Raw genomic sequence first — 17,870 nt, 5'->3', positions numbered from 1 at the left:
GATAACGGGATCATGTTTTGGGTGCAGAGTCCCCGGTCCAGTTGTATTCGATTATCACAACCGGACGTGTAATATAATAAATTAATTTGTAATCTCGTCATTGTAATCGATGTCACTCCGATCAAGCGAGTCGAACCAGGTGACACTTGACGGTGTTTTATAACTTTTTGAAGATTGTGCATCATAAAATCTTGCACAATCAATTATGTAGATACGCATGACTTACTTAAATATTTATGCAAGGAATTTATATTTCGGTCATATTATGTGCATAAGAAATTTATTAATTAGTCTCAATTCTAGTTTAAATCCAGCCAAATACATAAATTAGGCCACACATTCACATTTAGGTTAAAAACGTGGCTGTCTTTCTACTCATATTTAATTTGTGGGTTGTCATTAATTGGCGGCATGTGTATCTTCTTGTCGCTCAAATGATGGGGGTGGTCCTTGAACATCTACGAGATTCAATATGATAAGTGTTACTTAATTAAGCCTACTTCTCAGGATGAATTTTTCGTGTGAAAAAGTTTAGAAAAAACGGGGAAAAAATACTTGAGTAACATTTGAAGCAATCTAGTATATTTAAATAGATGCATTTGTTGGAAATTACGTAATTCCAATGACAGATTAATCTAAAGGGTGTTGATTTAATTCGATCACACTTTTCCTGTAAATTTTTGAGGAGCTATTACTCATAATTGGTAAAATTTATGAAGTCAATTTTTTTATCAGACATACCTTGATAAGTGGTCTTTCCATCAGGAACTTCATTCATCCGTCAACTCTTTGTTACAGACTCTGTGATCATTTTTTTTAAAGATTATTTTATAAAAAAATCCCAAGATTTCTTGAACTTTTGTGATAACGTCTTTCCTTGCTCAATGTTTTGGATCTTGTGCACGTTTTCCTTCAGTATGTACAACATACTATCCTGGGAATACGGAGTCAGGTTTTTATCATTCCACTAAAATTTCGTAGGCACCGTTGAAGCTTGATGTACTATTGCACTCATAATGAATTGTTCGATGTGGTCTGTGGTATTGCTCTGCGCGAATATTTTATTTATCTCAATTGGCAAAAATTCCTTGTTTCCTAGTCTATAAGAGCAAATAGGTCACATTTGTCCATATGTCCCGTTGCGTACATGTTTCCGTATTTGCATGCAATATTTTGTGCTGTCAACGCCACCCGCCCAGAACCACTGACACCATAACTTCCAATTCAGATTTCGGGACCCTAATTACCGATAGATCCGATTTTTTTGCTGTTTTGTATCTTACCATTTATGAGCGTAATTTTGGATAGAACCGAATTTGACGGTAACTGAAGCAGAGGATGTGGCGACCCAATTCTTTACGGTGTCAAATACCCACTTTTTCAAGACTTTTGCGTTAATTGAACCCGGTCATCAATGTTTCTGGTGGAGAGATGATTTTTTTCTCTTACTTTGTAACTTGTCTAACCACATTATGCAGATTGGACGTTAGTTTTCACCAAAATGGGCTATTCGTACTTGATTTTCGTTTAGTCCTTTTCAAGTCATTTCGATCCCGTGCACCATTTGGACAAGAACTTTCGTTTTCATGCCGAATTTCTGCAAGGTCTTTATTTTCCTGGTAGGTGGGAACCATTTGGGTTGTTTATAACGTTTTTCATCCGTGAAAAATTTTTATTCATGCATTGCCATCACCTATTCCCGGAACATCCGATTTTAGGTGGATTTTTGTTTTCACCTGAAGTTCCCTGCTTCTAAGACCTGCGTCTCAATGCTATCATTCTCATAATTAGCACTTATATTCGTGCTACTCATGGTAAAAATTTCAAAGAAAAATATTAACGGGATCAATAATTATAGCTGAATTTGTCTCTGACGCGCGCGCGAAAATCGATGTGATCGAATTAAATCAACACCCTTTAGCATAAAGCAAGGAAATTGCCATTTCGCGTTAAAAATCCGTCGTGAGTACTAGGCTTTAATTAGTAAAGTGATTGTTCCTTGCATACTTTTAGTATGACGATGGTCACTTATTTTTGAGACACCCTTTATGTATATAAGGATATTTACATAAAACTCACAGATACCTTGCATCCTTGAGTTTGCTGCTTCCGGTTTGCTACAACAGAAACAGGTCCAAACCGCTTTTTGAAATTTGGTCGGCTTTACTTCCTCGCATAAGGGGAGTGACGGTCCATCGAATCCGACATCTAATTATCCCCAATTAATAATTGCTAATTGTCAGTCTGGAAAAAGAGGTAGAACTCACAGATCACTTTCGGGTATTTATATCGGCATAGGTAGAAGACGTCGTATCGACGACAGTAGTAAACTCCACACGGTGAGAGGAAACAAACGATGAAGGCGGCAACGATAATGAGGCCGATAACCCAAAACCTGAAATCAAACAGGAACATAGTTATTTATTTAGCACAGGTTACATAGACAAGTTTGACCTTTTACAGAAATTTAGAACTCAGACAAGCTACGCCATTGACAGTCTCGAAGTTCCCCGTGTGCATAATTTAAACGAAGTTAAGTCTGACAGTGACGCAGTTTCTGAGAATTGTCAATTTCTAAAAAAGTTCAAACTTGCGTGGAAGAAGTGTGCAATCAAAATCCTGAAATATGGATGTTTTATGGTTTGATTTTTAAGCGAAAACTTTTTACATGCAGAGCTAAGGTGGACAAATCAAACCATTAAAACACTACGTTCAACCAGATTGATAAATATTTAAATTCGATAAAATAAAACTTATTTGTCTTAGAAAACCAACGTCTGGACGAGAAATCGTGTAAAATGAGGGTTTAAAAAAGATTTCTTTGCTGTCCACTCACGGCATCCCACCCTCTTCGTTTCTAGAATCGGGATAATAGCGGCAGGAAGTATTATCGTCCGTGCAGTAGTCGCAGTGCGGGGGACACGTGTAGTTGAACCCGTCGAATTCCACGCTCTCCATGGCACGGGTGTCACCCTGCGCGAGGCAGGTGAATAGGGTAACCACCCAAAAAGTTATTGTTGGCTTCACCATCTTCTTCCTTTTGGTTGACAGGGTTTATGTAATTATGCAGTAAAAATTATGCAGTAGCTAAATAACTTGTAAACAAATAGGAGGTTCCTATTTTTGATTAAGATGACGTTTTATTTTGAATAAAATTAATTAAAAATCTCATCTACCAAATTCGTCACGTGTGTTTTGTACGCAAGTTTTTGACTAATTATCCATTGGTGGCAAAACCCCTCGCTAATCATTAAAAAAATAGTAACTCGGCGGATATCGAGTTACACTCTAAATAAAATTAAGTAAAATTTGCTCAGGGTTGAGTAAAAAATAGATTGACAACAAAAGATAAAATTTGTTAAATTACTGTATGAATTATGAAGAACGTTGTACAAATTTTACCTTCTGGATTTGTCTTCCTCTATTTTACTTAACCTTGAATAAATTTTAAAAAATTTTCTCTAGGGTGCGCCGGCTATTTAGAGTGTATGCAAAATTTAGCTTAACATTGGCCGAATGTAATTTTATAACTGGAGAATTATCGTATTATTTAACGAAACCGGTGAAATTGAACGGGTTATCTTCTCCTTGGCGATAACATGATCATGTTTTGGGCGACAGAGTCCCTGGTGACATTGTATTCTCTTATCGTAACCGGATGAGTAATATTTATACATATGCCGTAATCTCGTAATTGTAATTGATGTCACTGTCCAATTCAGCGAGGACAGTCCGACTGGCAATTGGCGTGTTTTTAGATAAAAAACTGCTTTGCGTCATAAATTGATGCACACTCAGTTAAATTTGCATACCTTACAATTCAGTTGACAATTGACGAGTCTGCAATTTATGGGGAAAAGTGTGGTGCAAGAATTTAAGATTTTTTACTAATTTAAGTTAAATTAATTTAATTTGAGTTTAATTTGTTATTAATAAAATGCGCGACGAGAAGTCAGTTTTTTGTTATTAAGCTTATCTAATTTTCATTTACTACGAAGAAATATGCCAACATTAAAAATACTATTGAAATTCAAACACGTGTAGTTGCAACCTAAATGTGTAAGATATTATTTAACTGTTGTTAATCAGAAGACATTTATACAGTCTGGATTTTGCACAGATGGGAACCCGCCTAAGAGAAGATTTTAACCTGAAAAAATAAGAAAACAGTAAAGTGTCTAGATTTAATTCGTCCCGCCTTATGTTTCCAAACAACTTTAGAAGAATTAGTAAAGACCCGATAGGAACGAGTTGAAGGCAAGGTTGAACTAAATGATTATGAGTTAAGCTATGTCTCATAAAAAAAATTGGCTTTTAGTCATTCATCTACTCCACGGTATAAAATACTCGTGTTTTTTGCAAAGAAACATCTCTACGAATTGCGTCAACACCCTTTATATATCCTGTGGAAAGGTATTTGCACCGAAAATGTATGTACATCGGTAAAAATAATGTTATATTTTTAATTCTAAATTCAATCGCAGTATCGATTCTGAGTTCAGTAAACTAAGCAAGTACTTACTACTTGCGCTAGGCTTCACTTTTTATCAGGTCAACGTTAGTCTGGATTTATTTAGGGCGCAGTTTACATAATGTGAAACCGTCTCTAAAAATAAACAATTATGTAGTCAAAGATTTTAGTATTGCGAAGCAGATCACGTTGTCATCCAAGTCTTATCTTATCTTATCTTACTTTATCCAGTGCGTAGACAGCGAACCTGTTATTGAGCATAATAAGCAAATCATGGTTTATGCGTTTTACATATGTGGAGTTTTGCGATGCACACAGAAACCAATTGATTGAACGAAACTCTACCGACAAGAGTAAGGATTGAAGTATGAAAAATAGCATAACGTCTTACTAATTCATAAAAGACCTAAGTGCAGTCGATGCTTAATTCAGAAAAGACCTAAATGCACAGAAAAAACAAGAAAAGACCTATGTGCAAGTATGTATTTACTTATGGCTATATCTTGCCAAAACGAGTCTTCATATGTCGCGCGATTTAGCCATAAGTAAATACATACTTGCACATAGGTCTTTTCTTGCTTTTTTTTGTGCACTTCGGTCGTTTCTGAATTAAGCATCGACTGCACTTCGGTCGTTTCTGAATTAAGCATAGACTGCACTTAGGTCTTTTATGAATTAGTACGACGATAAAGAGAACAGTTCCACATTCGCTATACATATGTACATATTATTTTATGGTCTATAATTATGCCGGCGTCGAGCTGCTTAACATTTGCCATTTATTGCCCATCTCATTCATATTTACATAATTGGTGAGGGACCGGCTTTATAGGTATAACCCGAATTTTTCCCTTGTTAATCTCGTTCGGCAGACCATTTTATGAAAATGAAACATTATTATTCTTTTACAAAATTTTAACAGAAAAAAAGATATTGATCCGAGTTTCTCAATTCAGTCCATTCCAGTATGTTGTTGGTGTTTTAGCGTTGTTTTCTAACTGTCTAATTTTATCGTGGTTATTTCTTGGTGTTGCCGCTACTGATGTTGAATCACAAGAAAAAACACCTATAGTAAAAATTGAAACAGAAACTGAATCAATTGAAAATTTTAAAAATTGATTGAAAATTATTATGTATGCGTGTACTACTACATATTTGCCGGCACTGTAAGAAATTCGGTTTAGTGTGACGCTGCCTTATTGATCATCACACTTTTACTGATCCTGGTTTTTGTGTTGTTGGTTGTGGTATTTTTCTACGTGATTATTGAGTAGCACGGATTAAGTGTTGGGTTATTTCCACGCGGGGACCAAGTTGTGACGCAGGATCATAATGCGATAGAGTCGCACATACCTATGTAGTCACCTGCTCTTGATAATCCGGTGATACAATCCGGTAATCAGGTTCTCTTCTGACAATGGAGGTCTCCCAACGTATGCTCACAGATTTGGATCAAACTAGCGTCAATCGATTGCAAATGTAATTAGTATGAAATTTGCAAATGCAACTATCTGCCAATGCGCAGGTTTAGCAGAGAAATTTGCTCAAAAAGAGGAGAAAATGCACCCCCAAGGCTGGCAAATTTTTCGTTTTCCGAATTTGCTGCGCATTTTTCCCGCTTTGGATGCAAATATCTCCGCCAAACCTGCGCATTGGCAGATTGTTCCATTTGCAAATTTCGTACTAATTATATTTGCAATCGATTGACGCTAGTTTGATCCAAATTTGTGCGCATACTCTATGAGACCTCCATTGTGAGTACAGACTGTTGACGAATGAGTGCACCCATTGCAATGGGTGCACTCAACACAATGCCTTGTGTTGGAAATTTACCAGAATTAAGTGCCGATTTATTAGTATATAATCCTTCCATTAGTGAAAGTCTGACATCAAAGTTTTAATCCCATAATCGCATTGGATTGCGTGCAAAGTACACACAAATCTCAGAACCGTCGGCATAATGGCAGATAAGATAAGCCGAACAAGACATTGTTAAATGAAACATGACCATCCACACTACACTTTTGGGTGACCCGTGCAAGGTGGAAAGACTTGGATGTCTTTCATTATTCTATTTTTTTTAATTGATAACAGCTTAAGAATATTGTCTCTAATTAATTATTACACTCTTAAAAATATTTCTATCCTTTAAAAAGTAATTGTACTCCTGCCGGATTACTAAATGTTGAGTAAGATGCACTACATAAATCCGGGAAAACGTCAATAATTTAATAACGATTAAAGTGAGGTCAGGATTTAGACTACGTCGTTTGTTTCGTTCACTTAGAATTCACCGTACATTTCTTTGCAAAAAGATAATATTAAAGATTTCAAATCTTTTTTTTTATAGATTTTTAAACAATAACTCAGAGAAGAATTGAAAACTCAAATTTGAAAAACTCCATCCTTGGCAAAAATATGGCAACATTACGACGAATTTTCGTCGGGACGTCACTTCTCGTGTTTTTTGTCTTCTTCGCCATAATATTTTCGGGACAAAAGGGACAAATTGAGTTTAACTTTATACCGAGGAAAGTACATGAACTTCGACAATCCGTGATGTTTTGGAAACAATCAGTTAATCAAGGTGAAGAAGAAAACGAATCGGGTGAAGAAGACGGAAAATCGGGATCTGCATTGGAAAATTTAAGAGCGGAATTGGAATCCATACAGAATTTTTACGTTGATGACGAAATTCTGGGAGGGGAAGCTTCCGGAGTGTTTGACTTCAACAATGTAGCAAGTATGGCAGCAGGGCCTAAAACGAAGGCATGCAGTCGTGCCCCTCACCTGCATGAAATACTTTTCAGTAACACGTACTGGCAGGTAAATATGTATGGGCAAATATATATACGCCCTTAAAAATAATGCTACCCTTTTGAAAAGAATGTATCTACACGGTAAATAAAAATAACTAAAATTTACTCAAGCTTGAATAACAAAGAGGATAGGACTACCACAAGCGATAAAACTTAATCAGCAATTTTTTCGGCGCTTGGAAAAATGTGATGAAACGTTTGACAAATTTTGCACAACGGTTGGATACATTTTAACTACTGTTTGTGTCACTTTCTTATGTTTATTTAACCTTGACGGGTCTGAAAAAAGTCGATTTTTGCGTTACATAATTTATGAACGGTCCGTTAGAGTGGATGTATTTATGTTCACCTTGAGTTTTATGTTAATTTAACTATTCTAAATCCAGACTAGCGTCAACTTTCAAGTTATTGTCAAGATAATAAAAGAGTGTATTTATACTTCAAAGGGTAATATTATTTTTAAGAGTGTACATTTTGAAAATAGATATGCAAATTAAATAATTAGCAATATATACATACGCAGATGCTGCGCGTGATTGAGAAAAATACGACTGGAATGATGTATCTCTATAGCGCGAACGCTGATGGGCGTGGCACCGGTAAAAAGATTCGTGTCGTGACCATGATAGATGACGCCTTTAGGAAAGCGAATTTCACGGTTTGGTGCAATTTATGGTCGGGGAATAATTCCTTCATAAGTACCACAAATGTGTGTAAACAACATTAATTAGTTAATAGTTATTTATTAAACAAGTCAATATTAAAATTTGATATAATAGAGAGATTGCGAATTAAGGTTGAGATACACAATTTTCGGTTAGCGTAAATGTTCCCGTGAGGTCTGTAAAATTGTTAATGTGAAAATTATTTTCAAAATTCAATTGCGTTGCACTTTATAGTTACGACAAAATGTTTAGCGTTCCCGTACCAATGGTTAAAATATTGGTTAAAATCTTTAAAATGTAAATAATGGAAGACTTAGGTAAAGTTAGCATAGGCTTAACTTTACGGGAGTCAAAATTAATGTTAAAGTGACATTTATAGTGAAATTCCCGAAATTCGCAATCTCCGTAATATTCTTGTCTGAACATCAAATAAAAATGGTATTCCAACTTTCAGGCTACATTTAAAAATATTTGGCCGTGGGGTCAATCCGGTGCTTATCACCCTATCTTGGTTACCTGTCATTTGGACGATATTGACGAGTTTGACGCTGAAGTTGACAACTCGGATGGGTTTGAATGGCCTGCCTCCGTTTCAATAGTTTATCAGAAGTGTCAGCAAGCAACTAATCAACTGAAAGTGGTCAACAAGGATGAGAGAGTTGGCGATTTCGGGGTTTGTTTCAAGTGGCTGGATTTCTCTGAGGTGGACTTGTCCCGCCGAATTATTGAGATGGTTGAGCTGCTCAGAGTTTTGGGGGTTAGTGGAATTCACTTTCCGTACATGGCGGCACATCCGAATGTTGATAAGGTACTGAAGTATTATGAAGATGAGGATCATCCAATTGTCCACCTGAAACCGTTTAGTCTTCCCGGACCGTACAGTAATTTGCCACACTTGCGACATTTATTATTAAGGGTATGAGGCTATTTTAATATATTAGAGCGATTGCGAATTAAGGGTTTATACACTAATTCCTCACGTTGTGAAAGTGCAAAGTTTTAGCGTTTAGTAGAAAGTTTCGTGTAGAGCCCTTAACTCGCAATCTCTTTATTAATGCCATATTATTTTTTATAAAGTTTTGATCTTGTATTTGTTCCGTAGCGAAACAACAATGTCAAATTGAGATCCGAGTTGATACCCTATGTGGCCTGTTTTCTGGAGAACATGTATCGTTATAAGTATATTGCGATAATCGATATTGATGAGGTCTGCTTAAAATATTTTTGTAAATACTATGATTACATTCTATGTTTAACATTTTTAATAATTTTAATTAATAATTTTATGTCAATTTAACAGGTTGTATTACCCACGGCAAACAGCACCTTCACTAATTACCCCGAACTCTTTGAAGAGCTTGAGAAAATGAATACTAACGTCACTCACTACAGTTTCTGCTTCGACATGAAATTATTCCTGGACAGGATGCAACGGACGAACGGCACTCTTGTGGCGGATCTGCACGAAATCCGTCCCGAGTTATTCAATGATCCTGATCCACAGCTTCCTTACGTCATGAACGTGAGTACACATTTGTTTAAATTAATTGTTAACAATTTAGGCTTACCAGCGTATGCTATTCTAATTACTGGAAATCTTCCAACGGTCACTTTTGTCAGAGATATTTGCATTCGAAAAGGATGAAACAAGAAAGAAAGTTGTAAAATTTTGCAATATCTAAATTTACAGCGCGTTTCCCCCCTTTGGGTCCCAATATTCCGGTTAAACCTAGCAATTTGCGGGTACTGCCTTTTTGCAAATTAGTAACTATTAATTAAATTTATGATCGACCGACACTAATTTTGCCAAAATCGGAGGTCGTACGCTGAGATATTTTCATTGTAAATTTTATTAAGATGCATGTTTCACCAATGATTGATGAAAATATTTTTCATTTCTAATTCAAATTGAATTAAATATACATTTACAGAAAGTGTATTTCGACAAAGCTTACTTATGCAATTCCGGTCGTCACACTAATGTGAAATGTTTCCACAATACGGAATCCGTTCTTCTTGTTCATAATCACTCGCCCTCTGCATGTCTGGAGGGTGTTACTTCTTGCTCCAAACGGTAAGCACTGTGTTAAATACACTCTTAAAAATAATGTCACCCTTCTGAAAAGAAAATACACTCTGAACTCGATATCAAGTAAACTGTGAATTAAATTTAGAGTAACGCTAACCTTATATTGAGATAAATTAAAGCTGAATTTAGTATATTTAATTCGCTTAATAAAGGGTGTTAATAAAGTCCGATCCCATGCATTTTTTGGAGCGTGGTTGTTACAAATTCAGCTGGAACTTTTGAACCAGTGAAGTTATTTATTTCAAATTTTTACCATGGGAGGAACAACTAAACGTGTAAGTCATGAGCATCTTAGAGTTGAGATACAAACATTGCATCAGCAGGGGCTTAAACCTACAGAAATTGTGCAAAAATTGGGCTGCAGCCGCAGAACTGTTTGGAAATGGAAGAATAAAAATTTTGTCCACGACAAAAAGCGACCAGGGCGACCCAGAAAGGTGTCACCTACCACAAAAAGAATGATTAAAAACAGACTTTGCAAGAAAACCGGTAGTTCATTACGTAATTGAGCAAGGGAGTTAAATGACTCAAAACGCTATAAAGAGAAGAAGAAGCAAATTAACTGTGTGACCGTGCAAAAATTTGTGAAAACTACGAAGTGGGGTCACACAGCTTACAAACTAACCAAAAAAACCTCTCATGTCACAAAAATATATCGATGACCGTCTGAAATTTGAAGAACTCCTTCAGAAAAGTGCCCATTTGAGTGAAAAAAGACTTGGTGAAGAATTGCGCAGTCACATCCTTTGGACTGACGAATCTATTATTGAACTATATCCAAAATTGAACCAACAAAATGTTCGTTACAGGACAGAAAACAAATCGGATGTACCATCAAGAGCGATCCCAAAATTCGGGCTTAAAGTTATGGTAGCGGGTGGATTTTGTGCACGTTGCGTGACCCCTCTACATATCATACCAAAAGGCCAATCAGTCAATGCAAAGCATTATATGGAAAAAATATTACCTATCTATTTCGATAGCATGGGGAACAAGGAAATATTTCCGAATGAAAGAAAAATAGTTTTCATGCAGGATGGTGCTATAGCCCATACAGCAAAAGCGAGTTTGAGTCTCATCAAGACGCAAGTTTCAACGGTCTGGAGCAAGGGGGTGTGGGCCGCTAACGGCCCAGATTTGAATCCCCTGAAGAACCAGTGGTCCATACTTAAGGAAAATGTATACAAAGAGCCACAACCCCGGACGAGGGAAGAGCTAGTAAAAAAAAGTTCAAGATGTATGGAATTCGATTTCCAGAGGCACATTGGAAAAATTAGCACAGAGCCTTAAACAAAGAGTTGAGGGCATGGTTAAAGTAAATGGTAACAAGACCAAATACTAAGGTAAATATGTCGAACATTTTTTGTAAGTATCACGGGTAGTTTTTTTTTATACTAGCCTTCACTTTTTTACAGGAAAAATGGGATCGGACTTTATTAACACCCTGTATATGTAGAAGTATAAAACTCAGAGTGCATTTACATATTTTCCAAAAGGTTAGGGGATATCCATAAATTACGTAACGCAAGAGGGGGGGAGGGGTGGTCTAAGGCTCCAATGATATCGTGCCTATGTTACACATGTTAAAGGAGGGGAGGGGGGGGGTCTAGAAAATCGCGATTTTTGCGTTACGTAATTTATGAACGGCGCCTTAGCACTATTTTAAGAATGCATTAACTGCACTACTTTCTAAAAACTCATCTATGTTTGACCTTGTGACTTAATTTGCATTATTTAGAATACATCGCGACATAGCGTACACACACCATCACAAAGATACCTACTCATATTGCGCCACAAATGCCACGATTGATCCACCTGAATTGCTCAGAGACCCGTTCGGCTTCGACGATAGCGTTAGGCGCTTCCAAGAAGAAGTTATACAACGCAGAGATCCAATTTTGGAAACTTTAGGACTCTAGAAATTAAGCAGGTTTATGTAAATACATAAATATTTTTTGGCTGGAGCTAACACAGCATACGGAGAGGATATGTAAATATGTATGTATGTAAATGTGTTCGTATTTATTTGTATAATGGATAAAAAGTTGATAACTGTTTAATCATCCGTGTTAAATAAAATGATGATTAAAGTGATATCTACAGTATGTCACTTTATTTTAGATGCAAGGCATGCATGCAATATATAAATCACAAATACTCCACAAGGGGTTAATATTTCAAATTCGTTTTTAGACCAATTGTTACCAATATCTCGTGCTACATTCGTGCAAAATTTCTAATGAATTCGGCTAAAACTGGTGAAATTATAGATATTTAAATGTCAAAAAGTTGTAAATCACACGCCACAAAATTGTAGATTGTTTATGGAAGGGACGCCGATCGAGATGAAGAAATGGCATGGTAAATTGGCGGATTCTGGTAAGAATTATAACGTTTATGTAGGTCACTGATGCTGCCTGGAAATAAACATATACATATTTCCAGTCATTTTCTTGTGATTTCAATTGGGCATCGCATAAAAATGCAATGACAATATTTGTGTAAAGTTAACATTGTACTTTATTGTCTAACAGTTGTGAAATGTGATTATCCCAAATTGAAAGACTCAGCGAAACATTTGTAAATAATAAGAAGTGAATCTTGGTTTGGTCAACTCTGTACTCAATGTGATATCAGTGGCGGCGGAAGCAGGGGGACAGGGGGACATTGTCCCCCCAGAAAATGTGCCAGGGGGACAAGTCATGTTAATGTCCCCCCTAAAAAATTGAGAATAAGATCATCTAATCTACATTATTAAATGCATAATAATATTTTTTTTCTTTTAACTCTTCACAAATTATTTTATATTTCAAAGAAATCGAAACTAGTATGAGGCTCAAGCAAAATTGGCTTATAGTGCACATAAATATCTCCAAAATCTTTTTGGGCATTATTATGTTGATAATGAAATTTTATTTTATTTATTTCCATTTATTTCCTTAAGTTTGTTGACGGATTTAGTTAGGAGCTTTGAACTAACAATATGGAATACTTATGCACGTAATATCAATTCTAAGGAGCTGCTTAGTTTTGTTAAAATTTCTAGTAGAACGTCGGAACAATAACGACTTTCGTTATTGTTATTGAACGTAGGCGTCGCGACGCCTACGTTCATTTTGCCTAATGGCTTCTTTCTCAATTTGAGAAAGGCTCCATACAGGGCTAATTTTGCTATTTGGGTCAATCCAAAACTGAGCAGATTATGCGCGTGAAGGATTTTCGGTACTTATGTAATTTGATTTTCAAAACGTACTTATTTAGCGTGCATAAAACGTTTGCTTTAAAAATTAGTCAAGCCATGCCGAAATGAAGTAGCTTTTCGAATTTTACGATTTCAAAAATTAAGCACAATTTTTCTCAGACTTCCCTTAGGTTATAAAAATTCTGTCTTTAAAAGTTCACAAGTTTGAGATTTGCATGCTATCTATTTATTTATTACGAGTTTACAAAAATGTAAAAGACGATAAATTTTTGCTCCCGGCTGGTGGAAAAATCGGGAAAACATTTGTTATCATTTTTAAGATTTCGAAAATCTTATAGTTTTAAAAAAGTTGGTCCGGATTGCCCAAAACAGAATTTCTCCCATTTTCCGTGTTTTCCATATACACGTGTATTCCATAGCACTCTCGAACTCTCAAAACAACTTGAACAATTCTAGGTTGAACTTGTGTAATAACTTTGACGTCAATATAGTTTTTAAAGTTTTGAGCAAGATTTTTTCGCACCAATTACCGTGAAAATTGGTTAAATACAATGCTGGTATCATGGTCAAATTTTTTGTTTACTATGAATAAAGTTTTGTATCAAAAATATGTATATGTGTGATACCTAAAATCCCTTATTAAATTTTAAAAATTATCCGGCAAGCTCAAAATACCCGAAGTTCGACCCTGATCGAAACCCTGGTTATATTGTGAGGCGAGATGAAAATAAAATGTGAGACCAAATGTGAAATGTAAAATTTTCGGAAATACTGCGTAGTGTTCGACCAATTTCAATTTTTTTATAAATTATGTGTTGAACAACGTATCGGAAACAATACAAATATGATTGTTTTAACCGATTAATTGATTGGTTGATGTTGTGCAAGTTGTGAATTAGATTCGAATCCGGAATCGAATCACTACGAATCTGAATTTGAATCCTGGTTTCACTGGATTCGATCCACTCGAATCCGAATCCGGATCCTTGAGATTCGGATCAGTGCGAATCCAGATTCGAACGAATCCAAATCCGATAAAAATCGGATTCATACGGAGCACTAGCTAGGACCCTTCAATAAAATTAGAATCAATAAATGAATTCTGTATTTTTTTAATATGGCATAAATACAGCATGAAACAGTAATACAGTCTGTAAGAGCATGTTACTAATAAGTAAAAGACTTTAACTTATGCCATCTACCAAAACAGCACTAACAAGGCATTAAAAAGGGATGAAAAATAGCATGAACAATAGAAAAAAGGGTTACGTGCCAAATAGTAATTATACTTTGCAACGGCAAAGGTTCGCGAGCGCCGAAGGCGCGAGCGGCTTAGAAAACTTTTGAGGTTGTCCCCCCGGCGAAAATCATCTTCCGCCGCGCCTGTGTGATATCAATATAATTGGGTGTAATTGTTGTGTGAAGTTTGTTAAGGCGATGGTTAACTTTTTTAACAATGCTGTAATATTGTCATTTTTGAATTTAATGGAAATTGAAATAAGATGGAACATTGTTTTCCGCTGGCAAATTGTAGGTTATATTCAGATGTATATACGTTCTTTACAACCAACCGTATAAAGTCTTGTCATTCATGTTAATTTTTTGATATTTAGGTAACTCCAAAGGATTTTCGAACCCCGTAATCTCAAAATTGGAGGCCCTCTTCACTAGCTTGATCCGATTGTATGGAGCTCTACCCTTTCTTCTTACTTGTTCTGCTATGATAATGTCGGTCGACAATTATTATTACATCGTGCAATCCATTTCCAGTACTTACGGATTCAACTGTCGTTCTGTTTCAACCCTTCACTGCATCCGGTTTGGCATGCTACTCATCAGTGCGTACGAAATCTGTCGCCTCAACTGTCTAATATGTCGTCGTACTAATTCCGAAACCACATAACTGCACTCGATGCTTAATTCCGAAACAACGTAAGTGCACCCGATACTTAATTCCGAAACCACATAAGTGCACAGTAAAAACTATTTAAAGACATAAGTGCAATTCCAAAAATGAATTAATTATTTGTTCAAGATATTCATGCAAACTGAACGCAAATACAACATAAATGTATATTGGTGGTCATGATTCGTACACTAGACTTATTATCACGTTTATATGCTAAAGTAAATTTCACGCTGTTGCCACGAATTAAATTAAGCAAGTATTAACCTAATTTTTAACTTAATTTACTCTCCAAATAAATATCTTTCCTGTGTTCTTTCTTTCGTCTTTCTTTCCTGTGTTAAAATAAAAATATGTCAATAGGATTGTGAATGAGCGGATATCGCTGTTTTTTATGAATCAATCAATGGACATTCCCTTGATAAGATTTATAATACTTCAATTTTTTCACATTATGCACTCAAATATGTATATACTGAAAATACTGTATTTACAGCCAGGACCCAAGACAACACATGGTCGTCTACAATTAAAAACCGAACTGGAGACCCTGGGAAAATTTTTTTCGGTCATACAATACTTGACGCGCTTAAGTGCATGTATTAAATGGAAACCGCAGTAACGTTAGCAGTAGCTCGCCCTGTAATAATAATTTGGATATAACTTAGCACCAAAGGTGCTAAATTAGCGACCACCCTATGCAGAATTATGACACTATTTTGCATCAAAGGCACAGAATTAGCCGACAAAGCAGGGTTAATTTTGCACACTCAGATGTGTCATCGCAAATTTTACTCGGCTTTATTTACAGTGCAAATATGCAGTACACACTGCCACGGCAATCTGTAAGCATAATGTGCTGTGCACAAAGTACACTTTGCTGATATGCTCACCTCGCTCAAGCTTTGTAGAACCTTGCATTATGTCATGTGCATCGTAATGGGTCAGTGCATTGGTCAAGGTTACACATGATTAATATTTATGGCTGGGAAAACTCGATTGTAAATTACATTTATCTATAACCTTTATTGGACCGGATTAATGACTTAAAAACTCATTTTCTAAATTAATTATCCCCGCTTTAACAAAGCCAAAATCAATTGATCACTCCGGTAGCATCACGAGAATTATGTGATGCTTCCACCACAAATAGATACTGGGTCAAAATTTCGTTGAAATGTTTGCCAATTGGCACGCTAAATAAAGCCTGGCAAGATTTGATATGAGAAAATCAGATGTCGCAGCCCAAATTCATTGATTGAGAATGAATGCATATTTATGTAATTCACAAACAATGAAACATTTTCACGGGGATTATGTATGTATCGAGTTATACACAAAAATAAAAATAAAATTTAGAAATCACGTGATATTTACATATCTTTCCGTTGAATACATTTATGGAGGGTCAAAAGTTCACACGTCCAAGTTTTCGCCCCATAGAGGAAAAGGCGAGAGAAAATTAACAGAAAATTGAACATTTCCGCCAATTTTATTTTTCAAGGTGGCCACTCAACGGAAAGATAAGCGTCACGTCATTTCTAATTTTTGGCTTTATTTTTTTCTATAACTCGCTATGCAATCCACTTGTAGCTTGAAAAAAGGTTTCATTGTAATAAATGAATAATGAATGAATTATTTTTCATATTTTTTTTTAAATGTTGAATATTAGATAAATACTCATTGATAAACGTATTCATGAAAAATGAATGGATAATTTTATTTATTATCAATTTCTCAGCTCATATGAATTGTCCCCTTATTGAAAGTGTCAAGGTTCCCACTATTGGTTAAACCTGTTAACTGTTAATTTTGCATATGTAAAAATCCTCAAAATTTGCAAATTGGATAAGCTTTCTAAAACCGAAAACAGAATTTGATTATCTCTTTTCATCAGAAAAAGGACAGCATGACAGCAATTACAAAATGTTGAGGAGGTGGAAAAATTTGTTTGCCACTCGTGCGAAAAAGTGTTTTTCTCGAATCAGAAAATGGCTCGTAAGCACTTCATTGTTCAATGGACATCCCGGACAAAATTCATCATACACTACACGTATCTAGGGATCGTGAAAATGGAAAAAATAAAATTTGGCCTTGTCGACCTGTCCGTCAGAATATCAAAACACCGACGAAAGACATGAAAAAACTTTTACAGAAAAACCGAACAGATCCGTGAAGGCTGCACCCAGAAAACTAAAAATTCCAAAAACCTATCTTCGCAAGGTCATAGCCAATAAGATGGGCTTCAAAACGAACAATACTTAAACCGCGTCAAAATACAACGAAGATGAAAATGCCGAAGCTAAAACAAATTGCCGAAAACTTGTTGAGAAAATGTTGAAATGGAATCCTACAAGTTTGTCGTCGTGAATGATTAAAACTGCTGGTCCGTTGACCTCGATGCATCAATGGTGTAAAGTTCTACTCATGTAGAAGTCGAAATGAAGTTTGTTCGAAATATAAATTCCAACACAAGCAAAATTTCCGATGAAATACATAAAATTGCTTGCAGTCGACAAAAATTGGAGCGTCTCAAATCCATTCGCTTCCACCAAGAATATGAACTTCAGGCTTTATTTAAAAGAGTGAATCATCAAAAGATTTATCTACCCCTTCAGAAAAAAAAACATATTTTGGCCTGAAATGGATGCGTGATAGAATGACAAAATAGTGACATGGTACCTTCGATGGGAAAAAGTTGATTTTTTCGATAAG

At 35.8% G+C, this 17,870-nt stretch overlaps 2 protein-coding genes across 8 annotated transcripts; one reads left to right on the top strand and one right to left on the bottom strand.

Moving 5' to 3' along the window:
• Positions 1-263: 263 nt before the first annotated feature.
• On the bottom strand, positions 264-3,502 carry LOC110861716. The gene is made up of 4 exons (XM_022110841.2): positions 2,837-3,502; positions 2,268-2,395; positions 2,086-2,208; positions 264-458 (listed from the first exon to the last, which is right to left on the bottom strand). Exons 1-4 carry the CDS (start codon positions 3,028-3,030, stop codon positions 400-402), a joined length of 504 nt encoding a protein of 167 aa, XP_021966533.1. The 5' UTR covers positions 3,031-3,502; the 3' UTR covers positions 264-399.
• Positions 3,503-4,321: 819 nt separating this feature from the next.
• Positions 4,322-15,527, top strand: LOC110861694. Of its 7 annotated transcripts, none has more exons than XR_004833251.1 (9): positions 6,487-6,719; positions 6,822-7,297; positions 7,814-7,999; positions 8,410-8,871; positions 9,058-9,162; positions 9,256-9,477; positions 9,646-9,698; positions 9,887-10,029; positions 14,863-15,527. XR_004833251.1 is itself a non-coding variant. In XM_035844918.1 (8 exons), exons 2-8 carry the CDS (start codon positions 6,890-6,892, stop codon positions 11,964-11,966), a joined length of 1,710 nt encoding a protein of 569 aa, XP_035700811.1. In that variant the 5' UTR covers positions 4,322-4,430; positions 6,822-6,889; the 3' UTR covers positions 11,967-12,141. The 7 variants fall into 7 exon arrangements, 5 of the variants coding, with proteins under 5 accessions (XP_035700811.1, XP_035700812.1, XP_035700810.1 ...); XR_004833250.1 differs by lacking the exon at positions 14,863-15,527 and adding an exon at positions 11,783-11,805; XM_035844918.1 differs by lacking the exons at positions 6,487-6,719; positions 9,646-9,698; positions 14,863-15,527 and adding exons at positions 4,322-4,430; positions 11,783-12,141.
• Positions 15,528-17,870: the final 2,343 nt, after the last annotated feature.

This window comes from Folsomia candida, unplaced genomic scaffold (genome assembly GCF_002217175.1).
Source record: "Folsomia candida strain VU population unplaced genomic scaffold, ASM221717v1 Fcan01_Sc044, whole genome shotgun sequence".
Taxonomy (NCBI): domain Eukaryota; kingdom Metazoa; phylum Arthropoda; class Collembola; order Entomobryomorpha; family Isotomidae; genus Folsomia; species Folsomia candida.
Note: the sequence above shows the minus strand (reverse complement) of the source record. Positions and strands in the feature narration are given on the sequence as shown.

Excerpts from the sequence above, each read along its gene's own strand:
- LOC110861716 (XM_022110841.2), bottom strand. The coding sequence starts at position 3,030 with ATGGTGAAGCCAACAATAACTTTTTGGGTGGTTACCCTATTCACCTGC. Across the intron at positions 2,209-2,267 it reads TAAATACCCGAAAGTGATCT|ATGTCGGATTCGATGGACCG; the intron begins GTGAGTTCTACC and ends GGGGATAATTAG. Across the intron at positions 459-2,085 it reads AGCAAACTCAAGGATGCAAG|ATGTTCAAGGACCACCCCCA; the intron begins GTATCTGTGAGT and ends TGAATCTCGTAG.
- LOC110861694 (XM_035844918.1), top strand. The coding sequence starts at position 6,890 with ATGGCAACATTACGACGAATTTTCGTCGGGACGTCACTTCTCGTGTTT. Across the intron at positions 7,298-7,813 it reads TCAGTAACACGTACTGGCAG|ATGCTGCGCGTGATTGAGAA; the intron begins GTAAATATGTAT and ends ATACATACGCAG. Across the intron at positions 9,163-9,255 it reads CGATAATCGATATTGATGAG|GTTGTATTACCCACGGCAAA; the intron begins GTCTGCTTAAAA and ends TCAATTTAACAG.